General features: G+C 34.6%; 1 protein-coding gene across 2 annotated transcripts in view; it reads left to right on the forward strand.

Annotated features, from left to right (window-relative positions):
* Positions 1–13,105: 13,105 nt before the first annotated feature.
* The window catches only part of ANO3 (anoctamin 3), a gene marked incomplete at both ends in the record, with an annotated part of 387,663 nt that continues 385,120 nt past the window's right edge, over positions 13,106–15,648 (forward strand). For both annotated transcript variants that reach the window (XM_080703073.1, XM_080703074.1), the window contains one exon: positions 13,106–13,259. In XM_080703073.1, the coding sequence (XP_080559199.1) occupies positions 13,106–13,259 (154 nt within the window). The remainder of the gene's footprint in view (positions 13,260–15,648) is intronic.

The raw sequence follows: 15,648 nt of genomic DNA on the forward strand, positions 1-15,648 counted from the left end.
GATCATAAGTAAGAATGTACTACAACATACCATAGTGGATTTCAAGGTAATAAAGAATGTCAAGCAAGCTGAACAGGACCAATAAAAATTAAGAGTCGAGGAGAAATAAAAGGGGACACAGATATTGATTAAAATTGTAAACCATGAAAGTGCTAATAGATTCTGCAGTCTTTGCTTGGCTGACGGACTGACACAGACATTCCTGGAAGTCCACTCAAAGAAATTCTTAAAGCAAAAAAAAAAGATTATAATTACATGCTCTTTGCTAAATATTGCTATTCTAATGTGAAATAGCAACCACTTGAAAATGTGAGTCAATTGTAAAAAATGTTTTCTAAATGATTTCTAAAGACTCTAAACCATGTCAGTCCATCTGAGGTGGATGAACTCAGTGTTTCCCATGAAACTCTGGAATATTCATCGGTCTACCTATTTGTTTGTAATACTAGAATAACTCTAGAATATCTTAGAAAGTGCACACATTTAAAGGCACAGAAAAGGATTTGTTCCTTGCAGGACATTTTGGATTTTGAAGAATAGGTGGAAATTTCATTTTCCATTTGGCTAATGTGATTTGTGCACTGGTATTTGCTAACCCTTCAAGGGTACATCAAATTACATCATCGTTCATAGCTCTAACTGCATTTATTTTCTCATCTTCTGCACAGAACGATAGTTTACATTTTCTTATGATTATTATTTCAATTGCTGCTGAGACTGCTCAAAGTGCAATATCTATCAGAGTATTCATTTCTTAACATTAATATTTTAATCAACAATAAACATATGTATTGCCTCTCACACATTGTAGAATGATGGTGTGCAAATTCTAAAATACTTCATTCCCATGAGGCAAAAGATCAGGTAAAAAGAAAAACAAACATTTAGGCTGAGACTTCTAATATATGCTTTCTCCATCTTCTGTAACAACTGAAATTAGCTAAATGACACAGCAACTTTAGTCATCTTTTTTTTCAAATTATGTGGCTATGAAGTAAAACTCTCATAACCAAAATGGGAATTAAATTACAAATAGTGACTAGGAATCCATTCCATGGGGGAGAACAGATACATGCTTTACCCCCTTTCTATTTCATGCTTAGCAGGATGCTGATGGACAGTTGAAGCTAGTGTTATGATCTAACTCCATCTTTATGACATAAGTAAACTTGGAATGCAACTTAAACTCCCTCAGACCTTAATCTCTCTCTGAAAGAGACAAAGATACTGTACTCCTTTTCTAATTGCTGTGAGATTATTAAAAGATAATGCATTTCAAGTGCTTATCAAAGACATGTTACATTTAAGCACTCAAATGCCAGCACTTATCATTACTCCTCCAAAGACTAATGATGGGTTCATACATGAAATGAATACTCTGCTATCTTAGCAGATGGTGTTTTAAAACCCTGCCAGGAAGCTCACCCAATTAGCGCAACAAGTCTTTCATTTCTGTGAGTTATCATGCTCCACCCAACGATATAAATATCAACTTGCATTATCTTACAGTGCTCACCTCAGAAAAGAGGGGGGGGGTTCTAAATTGATTGAGGCAAGTACAAACTTTGAAAGTACATTAAAATATGTTATTTTGCTTGTTCTAAGTTTGAATAATTCATAAGATAATGTATTTAAAGTAAAACTGAAAACAGATGTTTTCCTTATTCAACTCAGTATGGTTTGAGTCATAAATTAATTTTATCAAATTGAAGCAAATATAAAAAGTTTTATTTGATACATAAGTATTCTTTCTTTCTTTGAATAATTCTTGTGAAGTTGTTACTATATCATAAGCCACTTTAATGAGATCTTCACAAAGATTAATTTTTTACTGCCACTACTTCAAAAGAATCTATTTATTGCTCAAAATTAATCTGTATTTCTGCATGACACACCCAGACACATGAGTAACAAACTTTAGAATTTAAAACTGATGCACTGAAAACATAGTCAATATATTCTCCTGATTTTCCTTCCGACAATTTAATAGGTAGCTTTTTTTTTTAATCTGCCACCTAAAAGCCACTGGATAATTCCATTTTTGAAGCATATTTTATCTCAGCCTTCTATCTGGGTTAGTCCTTTCTACTGGTAATTTATATTAAACTTAAAACCAGTGATGAGAAAAAACTGGCAAGACTGGAACTCATTTTAAAATGTAGAAAAGCTTAATCAAAAAGAGCTCATAAGGCTAAGTTAAAGTCCTCCTCTCATGTTATAAGCTATGAGCATAGAGGGCAAGATTGTCTTTACAACTCTGCAGTGTCTTATATCTCACTGAACTCTCTGATTTGAGTGAGATATAAGACATACATAATTGGTCAATTTATATCCTACAGGCAAATTTACTACTGATGAAATATTTTTCATGAATCCAAAGCAATCCACATCACCACGCAACTTTATAACTCAAAGCAAATTTCCTGTTGCAATGAGTTGCTTGAAATCCACTCACCCCTTCCTTCCATTATTTAACCTTAATTCATAAGCATTTTCTAACAAATAACTTAGAGCTATTATTTTGTGTTAGATAATTGTACTAGCATTTTATACCTTGATATACATCAATTATATACAAAATATTTTCTACAACACTGTAAAATATTACTGGCAAATTGAATTTTTTTTTCTTTCTGATTGAGCTTTTAAGTATACTCAATCAGTTGTAAAAATAAATTAATCGCTAATTAATTTTTCACTATATATATATATATATATATATATATATATATATATATATATATTATTTTTTTTTGTGGCACTGAGGATAGAACCCAGGGGCATTCTACATTCAAGCAACACTCCCAGCCCTATTATTTATTCTTTATTTTGAAATAGGGTCTGACTGAGTTGCAAAGGACTTTACTAAGTAGCTGAACCGCGATTCTCCTGTTTCAGCCTCCCAAATGCTGGGATTACAAATGTGTGCCACCACATCCAGCTTAAATATTATTTTTGAAAGCATGGGAAAAATTAGTAACTGCATGGAAATGTGACAATTCTATGATGAGTTTATAATCCTAGGATTAATATTGCAGATTCAGAATCATTTCTGCTTGGGAAGTAGAGAGAGAGATTTTAGAGGTCTTTTTTTTTTTCCTAAAGGGATCTGAATTGAGCCAGATTTTTGTGAAAAAGAACGGAAAGAGCCAGGCATGGTGGCACACACCTGTGATTCAATACTTGAGAGGCGAGGATAGGAGAATTACAGTTTATGGCCAACCTTAGCAAAATACGGAGGCCCTCCACAACTTGGTGAGACCTTGTTTCAAAATGCAAAATAAAATAGGGTTGGGTATATAACTCAGAGGTATAATAGTCCTGGTTTCAGCCTCAGTAATGCACATGCACCACAAAATCACACACACACACACACACACACACACACACACACCTAAAAGTAGTATTTTTTCAGATAAAAGTTTGTTCTGAGTTGAAAGAATATAACAAGTTAGACTCTATGTAGGATTTAAAGATCTCCATTTTTAGTTGTGGATCCTGAGTTGAGTGAAAAGATTATTATTTCCTTCACCAAACATTCTTGGAAACCTTGTCAAAAATAACTTGACCATATATGGAAGAAAAAAAAACATATGAAAGTTAATCAGGAACCCAAGCATGGGAAGGAGGGAGGGGGAGGGAAGGGTTAGGGATTGGGTAGAGGCTGCTTGGGTGATGTGTGCATGTATATCTCCACAAGTTTTTTTTTTTTAATCTCATTAAGATGTATGACTACAATGCACCAATAAAAATTTATTTAACAAAAAAAGAAAGAAAACTTACTCAGCCATTAAGAAGAACAAAATTAAGCCATTTACTGATAAATGGATAGAACTGAAGAAAATTATATTAAATGAGATTAGTTAGTCACAAAAAGTAAAAAAAAATTGGATTTTCTTCCTAACATGTGAAAGATAGGGAGAAATTGGGTCCATGAAGGAGCTCTAGAAGAAGATAGCAAATAAGATGCCTTAACTGAGGGGGATAGAGGAGGAAGAGAGAAATTCTCTACTGTACATGATGTTCATTAACAAACATATCAAAGTTAGTCACTAAGCCAAGTAAGAGAATGAGGAAGGGGGGAGTGAATGGGGAGGAAATTGGGAAAAGGATAAATTAGTAATGTGTGCATGCATAACTCTCCCATCTTATGCTCCATGCATATGTATGACTACAATGCATCAATAAGAAAATTTAAAATAAGAAAGATAAAAGAAACTGAGAGGAAGGGCAGTAAGACCAGGTAGATGAAAATGGCATTAATCCTAGAGAGAGGCAATGACTTTTTAAAGTAAACACTAACCATGGAAGGAGATTACATTTACTAATACTGCTGGTTGTGCAATAGAAGCAAACTGTACAATAGAATACTCTTTATTACAGTCAGCTGGAGGTGCTCCTGCATGTAACTAGAGACTTTTTGTGATAAGATTTATAGGAAAATATTAATTGTATTATAGGTAGAAGGGTAGAAACCCTTCTACCTCCGGGCTATACTTCCAGACCTATTTTATATTTTTATTTGGAAACAGGGTCTCTTAAGCCAGTGAGGCTGGCTCAGAACCTGCGTGAGCCTCCTGTCTCCACCTCCCAAGCGTGGGGATTACAAGTGTATGCCACCACGCCCGGCACTAATTGTATCTAAATGAAGATAATACACCTAGTTAACATTAGTCATATATGATAACTTTAAATTAATTCATGAAGTTTTTAAGAACCAATCTAAATATAAAACAGAAAAATTAATTTGCAGAAGTTTGAAGGCAAAGAACTTAGATAATCAGTTCACCATTTTTAGGATATAATACAAGTTTTGTCAGCATTGATTATCTATGAGGAAATTGAAAGCAGAAAGATTTAGAAAGTCATGCTCTGAACTCAGAAGGTATTCACAAAAGGTAAGAATACATGACGGCTTGTGCCGTAAAATTTGTATCTCCCTTGACATCAGAGTTCTCTAAAATATTACAGCATGTGCATCCTCCTAAGTCACATCCATCCAAGTACTGGAACCCAGCTATGACTCTTCTATGACTTACAAATTGTCTTCTCTCCATTTTTGTGGTAGGTGAGGGTTACTGGAAATTGAACACAGGAAGAGTCTACCACTGAGCTACACGCCCAGTCCTTTTTATTTTTTAATTGTAAAACCAGAGTCTTGTTAAGTTGCTGAGGCTGGCCTAAAACCTGCACTCCTCCTTTATCAGCCGCTCAAGTCTGGGGTTCCATCCCCAGACCCACAAAAATAAATAAATAAATAAATAAATAAATGCAAAATCCATTATTATATGCAATCAAATTTTAAATTTCATTAGAGTGTCAAATTCTAGTCATATTTAAAGTAGATAAGAATGTTAACTCAACTGAAAACATTTTAAAAATAATATAAAAATATTTGTTCTTCTTAAATTTCCCTTTGAGCTTTATAATCCATCAATCCCTGAAATGTTTTCTTAGCTCACTGATTTTTAACAGATAACTAAACTCTTTAATAAGAATCCTAGAGTTTTAAAAAGAAACCAAAATCCCACTTCTTTCCAAAGAAACCTAAGAACAAAACAAGAAATAAAAAAGAAATGCATATCTTCTGAATATAAAATTTCTATAAATTTACCAAAAATAATATGTGTTTCAAAATGCTAACTTTGATTGGATTACATTTTTGAGAAATGGAGATAAATTTTTCAGTTAGAGTAGGAAGAATTTCCATTTTGTGTTCATTCTTAATTTTAAAAATAAAATGTCTCTATTGTGTCCTATGTGTAGCATGTTCATATTTAACACATACCTTACCACAACAAAAGGAGATGCTCTTCCCATATTACAGACGAGGGAACCTAAGTGGTTGACCAAAAGATTATTCAGGAAATTGACCTAGAACCCTGACCCCGGTGTCTGTGAACAGAGCTTTACTGTTGACTATATACTTTTGTGATATCATCTCCTACTTCACATGTTAGGGTCATATAAGAACCTTTCTGAACCTTCTCTGAACATGCAGAGCACATGCACTACTCATCCACTCCTCCAAGTGTCAATAAGCCACTTCTTCTAGATATGCACAATGATTATCCCCTCTTTTCTCTCTAATTTCCATGCAGACACTTCCAAGGAGTCGTTCCTTCACCACACTTTTTTTCTATTATCTCCTTATCTGCTCTGTGTATGCATTTAACAATGCTGACTGCTCTGCATGCCACATTATGGATTTATTAATTTCATTCTAACTTTCTTATTGCTTTAGTACGCAATTCTTGTTATATTTCAACTGTACAATAAATATGTGTTGAATTTATAAGTAGACATGAGACAGACATTATGCTAGCAGCTTTGAATATATTATCTCATTTACTCTTAATGCCATTCAGCAAGAGAGAAAATATTCCACTTCTTATATGTGAGTAAACAGATCTAAATAAGGCATATAAACTTAACAGAGTACTAGTACTTACAAAAGTACTAATATTCAAACCAGGATTTTTAAAAATAACTTTTATTTTTATTTTAATATACTTTTATTGGTGCATTGTAGTCTAACCTCATAATGTAGTTCAGAATGACTGGGACATACATGTACACAGCACTTGGTGAGCTTTCCCCCAATGAATCCCTCACCACTCTCTCTCATTCTCTATACATAATAATGAGGTTGGTATTGATCATTTCACATACATATACAATATCAGTAGAAGTGTTTTCATCATTAATTCTCCCTTCCCCTTCATGCTTCCCTAAAACACCCCCATTGCTCCACTAGGATTTCTCCTTCAATATCTAAGATCCCTCTTGTATCCACATTACTCCCTAGCCCAGGCCCAGGCACATATAATATCTGTATGTCTGTTCACTATGGTAGATTCTGGAGTATAGTCCAATGTCTCTCATTTGCTCCATAACTAATTGTCAGCTTTGGATGCACTTTATGAGTGTTTGTGCTCCGTGTTCTCCATCCTCAGCTCTATGATCTCAGGCCTTGTGATCTGTGCCTTCCCACCCTTAGTCTGTGCCTCCCTAGGTGCACTGGCAGAGGGGCATCCAGTGTAGTCTTGGAGCAACCCCCTATGACCCTATGCAGTCACCACACCATGAGCACTATGCCTTTCCTGTGTCTCTGGAGGTTCTAACTGGACTACCTCGGGATGGGCCACCAGGTCTTAGCCCGCTGGGGTCCTGCAGCCACTCTGGGTGGTCTTCTGCCTCCACCAAGTAACAAGTAATGCAAGCAGTTACTTTGCTGTCATGCTGGCCAGGTTTCTGTAGGGCACAGTGCACTGCTGTGCCAAAGGGCGTCCAGTATAGTCTTGAAACAACCCCCTGTGACACTGCAAGCACTGAACCTTGAGCACTATGCCTTTCCTGTGTCTCTAGAGTTTCTAACTAGACTACTTTCTGGATGGGCCACCAGGCCTCAGCTCACTGGGTTCCTGGGGCTGCTCTGGGAGTTCTTGTCTTCTGCCACCCGCAAGTAATGAGTAACACAAGCAGTTGCCTTGCTGTCCTACAGCCAGTTCTCTGAAGGGCACAGCGCACTGCTGTGGGTACCATCTCTGGTGAGAATACAGGCTTGTGGATCTTTTTCTGCATCCCTGAAGCTTGGTGTTGGTCGCTTAAGATGTTGGAGCTCTGTGGCCACTTTCTGCACTCCAAGTTCTTGGATCATTTGTCAGGATTTCTTGGGGCTGTGGTGTCTAAGCCGGCAATTGTGGTTCAAGCTGGTGGCCTGAGATGGCGCCAGCCTCCACACCAGGTCCTTCATGTGCTCAGGCTGTTTGCAGTGGATATGGGGTTCAGAGTACTAGATTTCCTTCCACCATGGTTCCAGTTTGTGCTTACGTTCATGGGTATCTTCCTCTGCTTTGTTTATTTTGTTTGTAAAGACACTGCCTTCTCCGTAGCTGAATTTTATTTGTTCCAGCTACTGAGATTTGCTGCATTCCACAGTTGCCATTTTCCAGTAAGCATAGTCATGGAGTACAAGATGGTAGAGACATACATACACACATCACCTCATTAGCGTTTACCCAATTTCCACCCCCATTTTCTCCCCATCCCTCTATCTCATTTTGGCTTAGTGATTGACTTTGATATGTTTGTTTATTCTTAATCATGTGAATCCCAAGGCTAAGTCAGAATAGTAAAGCTTTCTGTCACAAATGAGTCAACATCTGTTTCATAAGTGGACACAGTTACCTTTGCCTATTACATGAAAAATGGATGCTCCCTTTAACTTTTATCCCTGTATACTTGTTTTAAAAAGACTTTATAACCTTGCAAAATATGCTTTTGTCCTGGGACTCGCTTTTAAGTGCCTATTTGCTTGGCACAAAAGCAAACTTTTAAGAATGCCCATATTAATTATCGTTCCTGTACTAGAATGCATATTTGGTTTAAGCTAATAGTCATATAATGTGATAAGTGCAGTGGCGGTCAAACAAAAAATAATTTTGTGGCTAAAGTTTTTAGGTGATAGATGGGTAGCTAATGCGTTTAAATAACTTTTCCATTATTTCTAATGAAACACAAAGATCAATATTTATGACTGTAAAAAGTTTTCAAATATTCAAAAATTTATGCGTTACTTTTATACGTAAATTTTAGGCTCATTTGAGAAACTTAGAAAGCTAATATTCAAGGCATATATATATATATATATATATATATATATATATATTCACCTGTGTGATGTATAAATATAAAAACATATTTTTCCTCTATCGGTAGTTGTTGAAATTGTATAAATGTTTTTGGTTGAATAATCAATTTGATTGTGCATACAGTCTCAGGAAATTTCAATTCAATCTGCTACAAGTGAGGTATTTTATATTACATCTAGAATCTATTTCAGTAGGTTAAAATGACCGATCAGTAATTTAAGGATCAAAAGCTATGATAGGTTAAAAAATCAGTAAGTCAAAATTAATTACCAAGTAAAATAAACCTATTTTAGTCCTTAAAATTATTCTGGCAGTAAATACACTAAATTTCTCAGGATTTGAAGTTTGTCTTTCCTTTATTTATATAACTCATTCTGGAAGCTTAGGCTAATTCCCATGTATGTTTGTCATAGAAGTAGAATTTTTAGCTGATATAAATGTAAAACATAGATTTGAGCCTAACTGTGGAAATTATATTAAAGGAATATATGCTGATATTATAAATACTAGTCACTCCTTCTGCCAAATTCTGTTATACTTCCTACTTATATCTTATATATCTTAATTGATAAGATTTGGCAACAATAGAAATGTCAACTGACCTAGATAAAGTAAAATATATGTATAAGAAATAAAATATTTAAAAAACAAAAATATTTTTTAGAAACCCAATGTGTTGCAATATAGGAGATCAACCCATGACTAAAAACAATATAACATAACATACTAAGCCAACATTTAAGTAGAAATAATGATAAATATATACAGTAATGCATATGTTATTTAGTTTGATTTAGTATCTCCACAATATATACATACATCAAAATACATATTATATGCCATATATACAATTTATTTTTTTTAATTCCAATTTTAATTTATACCATAAATATATGCAGTATTATTTATTTATTTATTTATTTATTTATTTATTTATTTTATTTGGTGGTACTGGGGTTCCAGGAAACCCTTCTACCTCTGGGCTATACTTCCAGACACCTATTTTTTTATATTTTTATTTGGAAACAGGGTCTCTTACACCAGCTAGGCTGGCTTCAAAGCTGCGCGATCCTCCTGTCTCCACCTCCCAAGTGCAGGGATTATAAGCGTGCGCCACCATGCCCGGCTACAATTTTAATTTTTAAAGAATATATTGATGCATATTTTGTATGCCATGAGTATATACAAATCAATTTTTTAAATAATGGATATTTATTTAATTTGATTTAGTCTTTCCACATATCAAGATAAATGTTATAAGCCAGCGTGGTGGCACACCCTTGTAATCCCAGCATTCGGGAGGCTGAGATCAGAGGATCATTGTAAGAACCTATAATTCCTTTCAGAAATTTCAGTTGAACATCACACTCTCAGAACTCCAACCTCAAGTGAAGCAGAAATGCCTTGGATTAGCAGAGGATGCTTTGCATTTTACTCAAAACTTGATCTGTGCAAATTGCTGCTCCTCCAGATTCTGTAGGACTTTTGTTTAGAATAGTCAAGCTCTTGTGACTTATCCACTGTCTGGGCTTCACCTTCTACCCCTATTTCAAGGACAACCCTATTGCACAAACAGATTTATAAACTACCACTTCCCTTTGAATATTCTATCTGAGTGGTGCCCAAATGTCACTAGTGGAAAGATCTCTCTTCCTGCTTCTCGAGTCACTCTGAGTTTACCTGAAGAATGTCTCCTTCTCTGTCTTGTCTTGGAACCCAGTTAAGGAAATGGTTTGGTTGTATTCATTGATCCAGTGCTTTCCAAGTGCACAGTTAGAATCAAATAATGCTTAAAGACAAAGCAGCACACCTTCCCCCTTATCTTCACATTTACTGCTCTGAACTGAAGTGTGAATGGGGACTGGTGGTTCCATGATGTACCCAAGTAAAACTCCTCTTGAAATTTCATATTGTTCAATCTGTTGAATATTCACCTCTACCATGTATTCTAGAATTATCTCAAAGTTTTTGATACTTTAATGTTTTATCATTCAAAAGAGTTTTTTTTTCAAAGTTCTTTAGTTATTTCAGTGGCATCCTATGAGAAACCATTGTGAATAAACTTTTGATTCAGAGCCATATTGGAACCAGAGGAAATACAAATATGTGTATAACAAATGGCTTCATACAATGTGTAGAAGAGCAAAGCATATGAGGTAATGAGAATACTGAGTAACTAGGTAGATACCAAAAACTATGAGAAATTATATTTTTTGTGTGTGATACTGGGTATTGAACCCAGAGTCATTCTTTCTCACAGCTATATCTCCACCCCTATTTAATTTTTTTAATTTTGAAACAGGGTCTTGGTAAACTGCTGAGAACCTCACTAAGTTACCAAGGCTGGCTTCAAATCTGTGATCCTGCTGTCTTAGCTTCCCAACACCTGGGATTAGAGGCATGTGCCATCACATCTGGCTAGAAATAAGCTTATTAGTCTTGTTTTAAAATGCATTTTTGCAGCTGGGTGTGATGGCGCACGCTTGTAATCCCAGCATTCGGGAGGCTGAGACCCGAGGATCGCGGTTCGCAGACAGCCTCAGCTACTTAGTGAGGCCCTCTGCAACTCAGTGAGACCCGGTTTCAAAATAAAGAATAAAAAATAGGGCAGGGGGTGTAGCTCGGAGGTAAAATGCCCCTAGGTTCCATCTCCAGACCCATAAAAAATAAATAAATAAATAAAAATAAATAAAAATAAAATGCATTTTTGCATGCAGGGCGTGGTGGCATATACTTGTAATTTCTGCACTTGGGAGGTAGAGACAGGAGTATCATGCTGGTTCGAAGCCAGCCTCACTGGCTTAAGAGACCCTGTTTCCAAATAAAATATAAAACAGGTCTGGGAGTGTAGCCCGGAGGTAGAAGGGTTCCATCCTCAGTACCACCAAAAAAAAAAAAAAAAAAGCATTTTTACAATTTGTTTAAAATTGCAAATATTTAAAAAGTTTAACTATGTTTAAAATAATGTAAAGTGAGTTTCTCATTTTAAGACAACCAAGCATGGATTATATAAAAATTACATGAACTCAAGAAGGAGAAGTGTTTATAAATACAGCTACAGTTTTGAAAGGACTGAAGGGCTAAAGACCTGAATTTACTCTACTAGCAAGTTAATGGTTACCATAGTGACAGAGACAAATGGATCCAGATTGAGAGAAAAAATATTTGTGGCTAAGCTAATAAAATGGAAAGAGATAGCTGCGTGGTGTTTTCCAAAATCTTGTTTGCATTCTTAGAAGAAAACTTTGGAGGAACCCTGGGTATCCTTCTGAAGGAACACAGAAAGATGTTTAGCACATCTGTTATACTTAATATCATAATCACATTAAAAATCTCTAATTGACCACAGCTTTCTTTTTTCCTTCAGAACTGATCCAAGGTACATTCCTTCCTGAGACCCTGCCCAGGTATTTTTCATTACCTACAGCAATACCTATTACAAAGGCAATGATAACCTTAAGAGAAGAATGAGATTAATTCATAAAGCATGCATTAAACCAGACCATCAAAAAACTAATTTGAACTTCCTCAACTTTGGCTTCATAAGTAATAGGGTGGTTTTTCTGAATTGAAATTTGACAAATCTTCAGTTGGCATTCCTTGTGCTTATCACTGGAGTCATGAAAGAAGGAAAAGAAATGAATACAAGTGAGATCCAGAATTAAATTTGGGGAGGGAGATCAATGGAGCTTTTGACCTAGCTACACAGAAGAAATAGGTATTGTACCTCTTACTAACTTACACAAGTCACATCAATCACTATCATTTGTAACATTTTGCTTTTTTAATTGATCACTTGCTAATAATATGAAATCCAAGATTTTCTATTTACCAAACTTTACATTTTATTTAGAAACTATTCAAAACACTAAATTTAGTTTTCACAAGCAAAGACATCTTTCATTAAGCAGCAGAACTAAAGTCTCATAATTCTGAGACAGGAAATGTCATTTAGGAATAACTTCCTTTCAATTAAATCTTCCTTCTGATGAACTGCCCAGTGGAATGCAGTCACACTCCCTGGCAGCTTTAGCCCCACCCAGCTGATGCCTTGCATAGAGAAATGGGAATGAGAACTTCTAGTACCAACTTACTAAAAGCTTCTTTCTGCAGCCTTGGCTATGTCTTCACTTTACCCATTTTATTTCCAGTGCAGCTGCTCTGAGATGGGATGAGAGCTGCTATCATTTAAAGGCACAAGATATCTTCAAGTAAAACAACTCTAAAATCCATTTATCCTATTGAAGTTGCTTGTCTAGGAAGGCGAATATAAAGGAAACTTAGAGACAACCCTGCGGGTTTTATGTCCTTTGAATTTCTAAGCGAAAATAATTACAGGAAAGCCTGGAGTTACTATTGATTGTACTACTATGATTTTTTTCCTTTTCTTGTGATTTTTAAAACTTCAGTAGTGTGAACTTGGCTTTACATAATTCCTTCAGGATTTTGCAATGTCAGCTGTGAAATTTGAACTGGATAATCTTTCTCCTGAAGGCTTCAGACATGAGCAGGCTTTCAGCTCTGATTTTCCTTCAACTTGTTTAACCGAACTCTCTGGTGATTCTAGTCAATTGGATCTTCAGCACTCCACTTCTGTCCCTACTGGTAAGCTAAACTGCTTTTTAAGTGTCAAATATAGGAAAAATAAATGTTGATGTCATTTAATTTTTTGTGGCACAGCTAAGGCCAATTTTGGTTTATTCAGTTCTTTCCCAAAACTTATAAGTAGATTTTTACAAAAAGAACAAAGTATTATGAGGATTGGTTATAGAGTGAAATGTAAGAAAACAAATCCAGTGAACTCAGAAAAAATGTTTATAGTGAAATAGAGTTTGTTTTTTGATGCTAAGGCTTAACGTCTTAATTTTGTTTGGCATGACTGAAGAAAACAGGGATTTCATCCATGAATTGCAAAGAACAAGTCCTGCCATCTTCAACTCATGTATTTTATCTTGGTTTCCTTTTATATAATGATATGAATAATTGCATATATTATATATGCATACATGTATATATATTATATATATGTATATGTAGATTGATATTATATTCTCATGCAGAACAAGATATATTTCTTTTGGTTTGAGAACTTATAACCTGATTTTGATTCTATATGAGCTGACAGTGTTGAAAAAATTCAGCATAAGCATTTTAAATATATAAATATGGATTAGTGTTTTTCATAATAAATTGTTGCTCTAAAGTTTTGAGGGAAGAATGCTATACACTATTAATTTTTATCCATCCAAAAAGTCTCAGGATTTGTTTTTATTGCATACAACTCTGAGATACCAATAAGTGAACTGTGCTTTTTAATATAATAAATAAGCAATATTTTAAATATTCTAAGGTAAAACTTTATTATGATTTATTTATCTTTCCTCAATGAAGAAAGTGGATTGGAATAAATTGGAAAGGTAAGCAAAGTCATAGCTCTGATCACCAAACATTGATCTTTGTACATTAAAAAATATTTGGAGGATTCATAAATTCCATTTCACAACCAGAGGATTCTCCTAAGAATTTCAACATGCTCCTATGTTGCCTGTTGTTTGAAACCCTAACAAATCACTGATTTGTAGTTCACTGATGCTTTAGTGTTATATGAGTTGTTGGAGAGCAGGCAGTTTTGTAATTGGAAGATAAGATAAGATACCCTTTTTAAGTATTCTTTTAACTGAAAGAAAAGAGATTTCTGTGGTTCCACTCCACCCTGTTAAATTGAGATTTTTATTGGAATTGAACTTAGATTTTACAGAAGAGGGGACATTATTTCTTGATAAATGTGCACAGCTTTATAAAATAGACTTGGACAGAAAGAATGTTTCTAAACAAAATACTTGACAGTTGAGCCATACTTTGAATATTCATATTTGCTTTATCATTTTGTATCTTCTGGTCATCTCTGTTAGGAAGCTGTTTAGTTTCTTCAACTTGACTGTTACCTTTATATATACAACTCCCCTTCTTTACACCTGCACATCTGTAGTTTAAGTATAATCTCCTCTCAGTAACTACATGCTACAAAGAGCTCTGGAAACATTTTGCTCCATTATCCTTATAATATCTCAGACTCAAAACATCTCCCATACAACACAACTCTCCGTACATACATCTTTATTTTGCACCCTTATTCTTATCAATGACTCCTTAAATGGTTTTGAATATTGCTTAACATTAATTACAATAGAACATAAATGTTTGCATACATTTTAGATTCATATTTTTATTTTAAACTTTTTTATTTACTTTGATGTCTCCAGCACCAAATAGGGTACCTAGCAATAAAAGGCACTCAAAGATAAATTTGATACATAAGATGCCTAAGTGAGGGATTAAAGGACTAACACTTGTTTTTCCATGTGCCGGCACCTGTTTAGTCTCATGGCCTCACCTTTCATGTAGAATTCATAACAAACCTATTAATAGCCAGAAAATCTTAACTGTAATACAGTCTGGCCCATTCCCTTCGTCTTTGTTTATAATTTCAATATAGTCCATGGGCCTTGTGTGATAAAGCTGATGCTCTAGAATCTCTGATTTAAAAAAAAAATGTTTAAGCTCCAAGTAGTCTGCACATTCTTTAAGAGCAAATTGTGTATCTTAGTCACTGTTCATATTATTAATTTAAGTAATTTTGAATAATCATGTCCCATTCTCTCCATTTTTATAACACCTCATGGCAATCAAATGTTGTCTTCAAAAATATATTCGTTTATCTCTCTGTCTAAAAGGATTTTCCTGTTGCTAAGCATTTAGAAAATGTCTAATATGTGAAAATGTTCACATTCTTATTTTTTGTTATAATCCTATGTGTCCATGAATCCTCTCCTACTACATCAGCTTTTTTCTTGAAGGTGCCATTTTATAATTGCTTTTAGCTTATGCCCAATACATTTTCAGTATATATGACTAAATAATAATACATCACAATTTATATTTTAATGCATTTTCTGCCTCAAGAAATATTTACTTAAGTTATATGTGTATTTAA

Source organism: Muscardinus avellanarius, assembly GCF_963383645.1.
Source record: "Muscardinus avellanarius genome assembly, chromosome: 1".
NCBI classification, from domain to species: Eukaryota; Metazoa; Chordata; class Mammalia; order Rodentia; family Gliridae; genus Muscardinus; species Muscardinus avellanarius.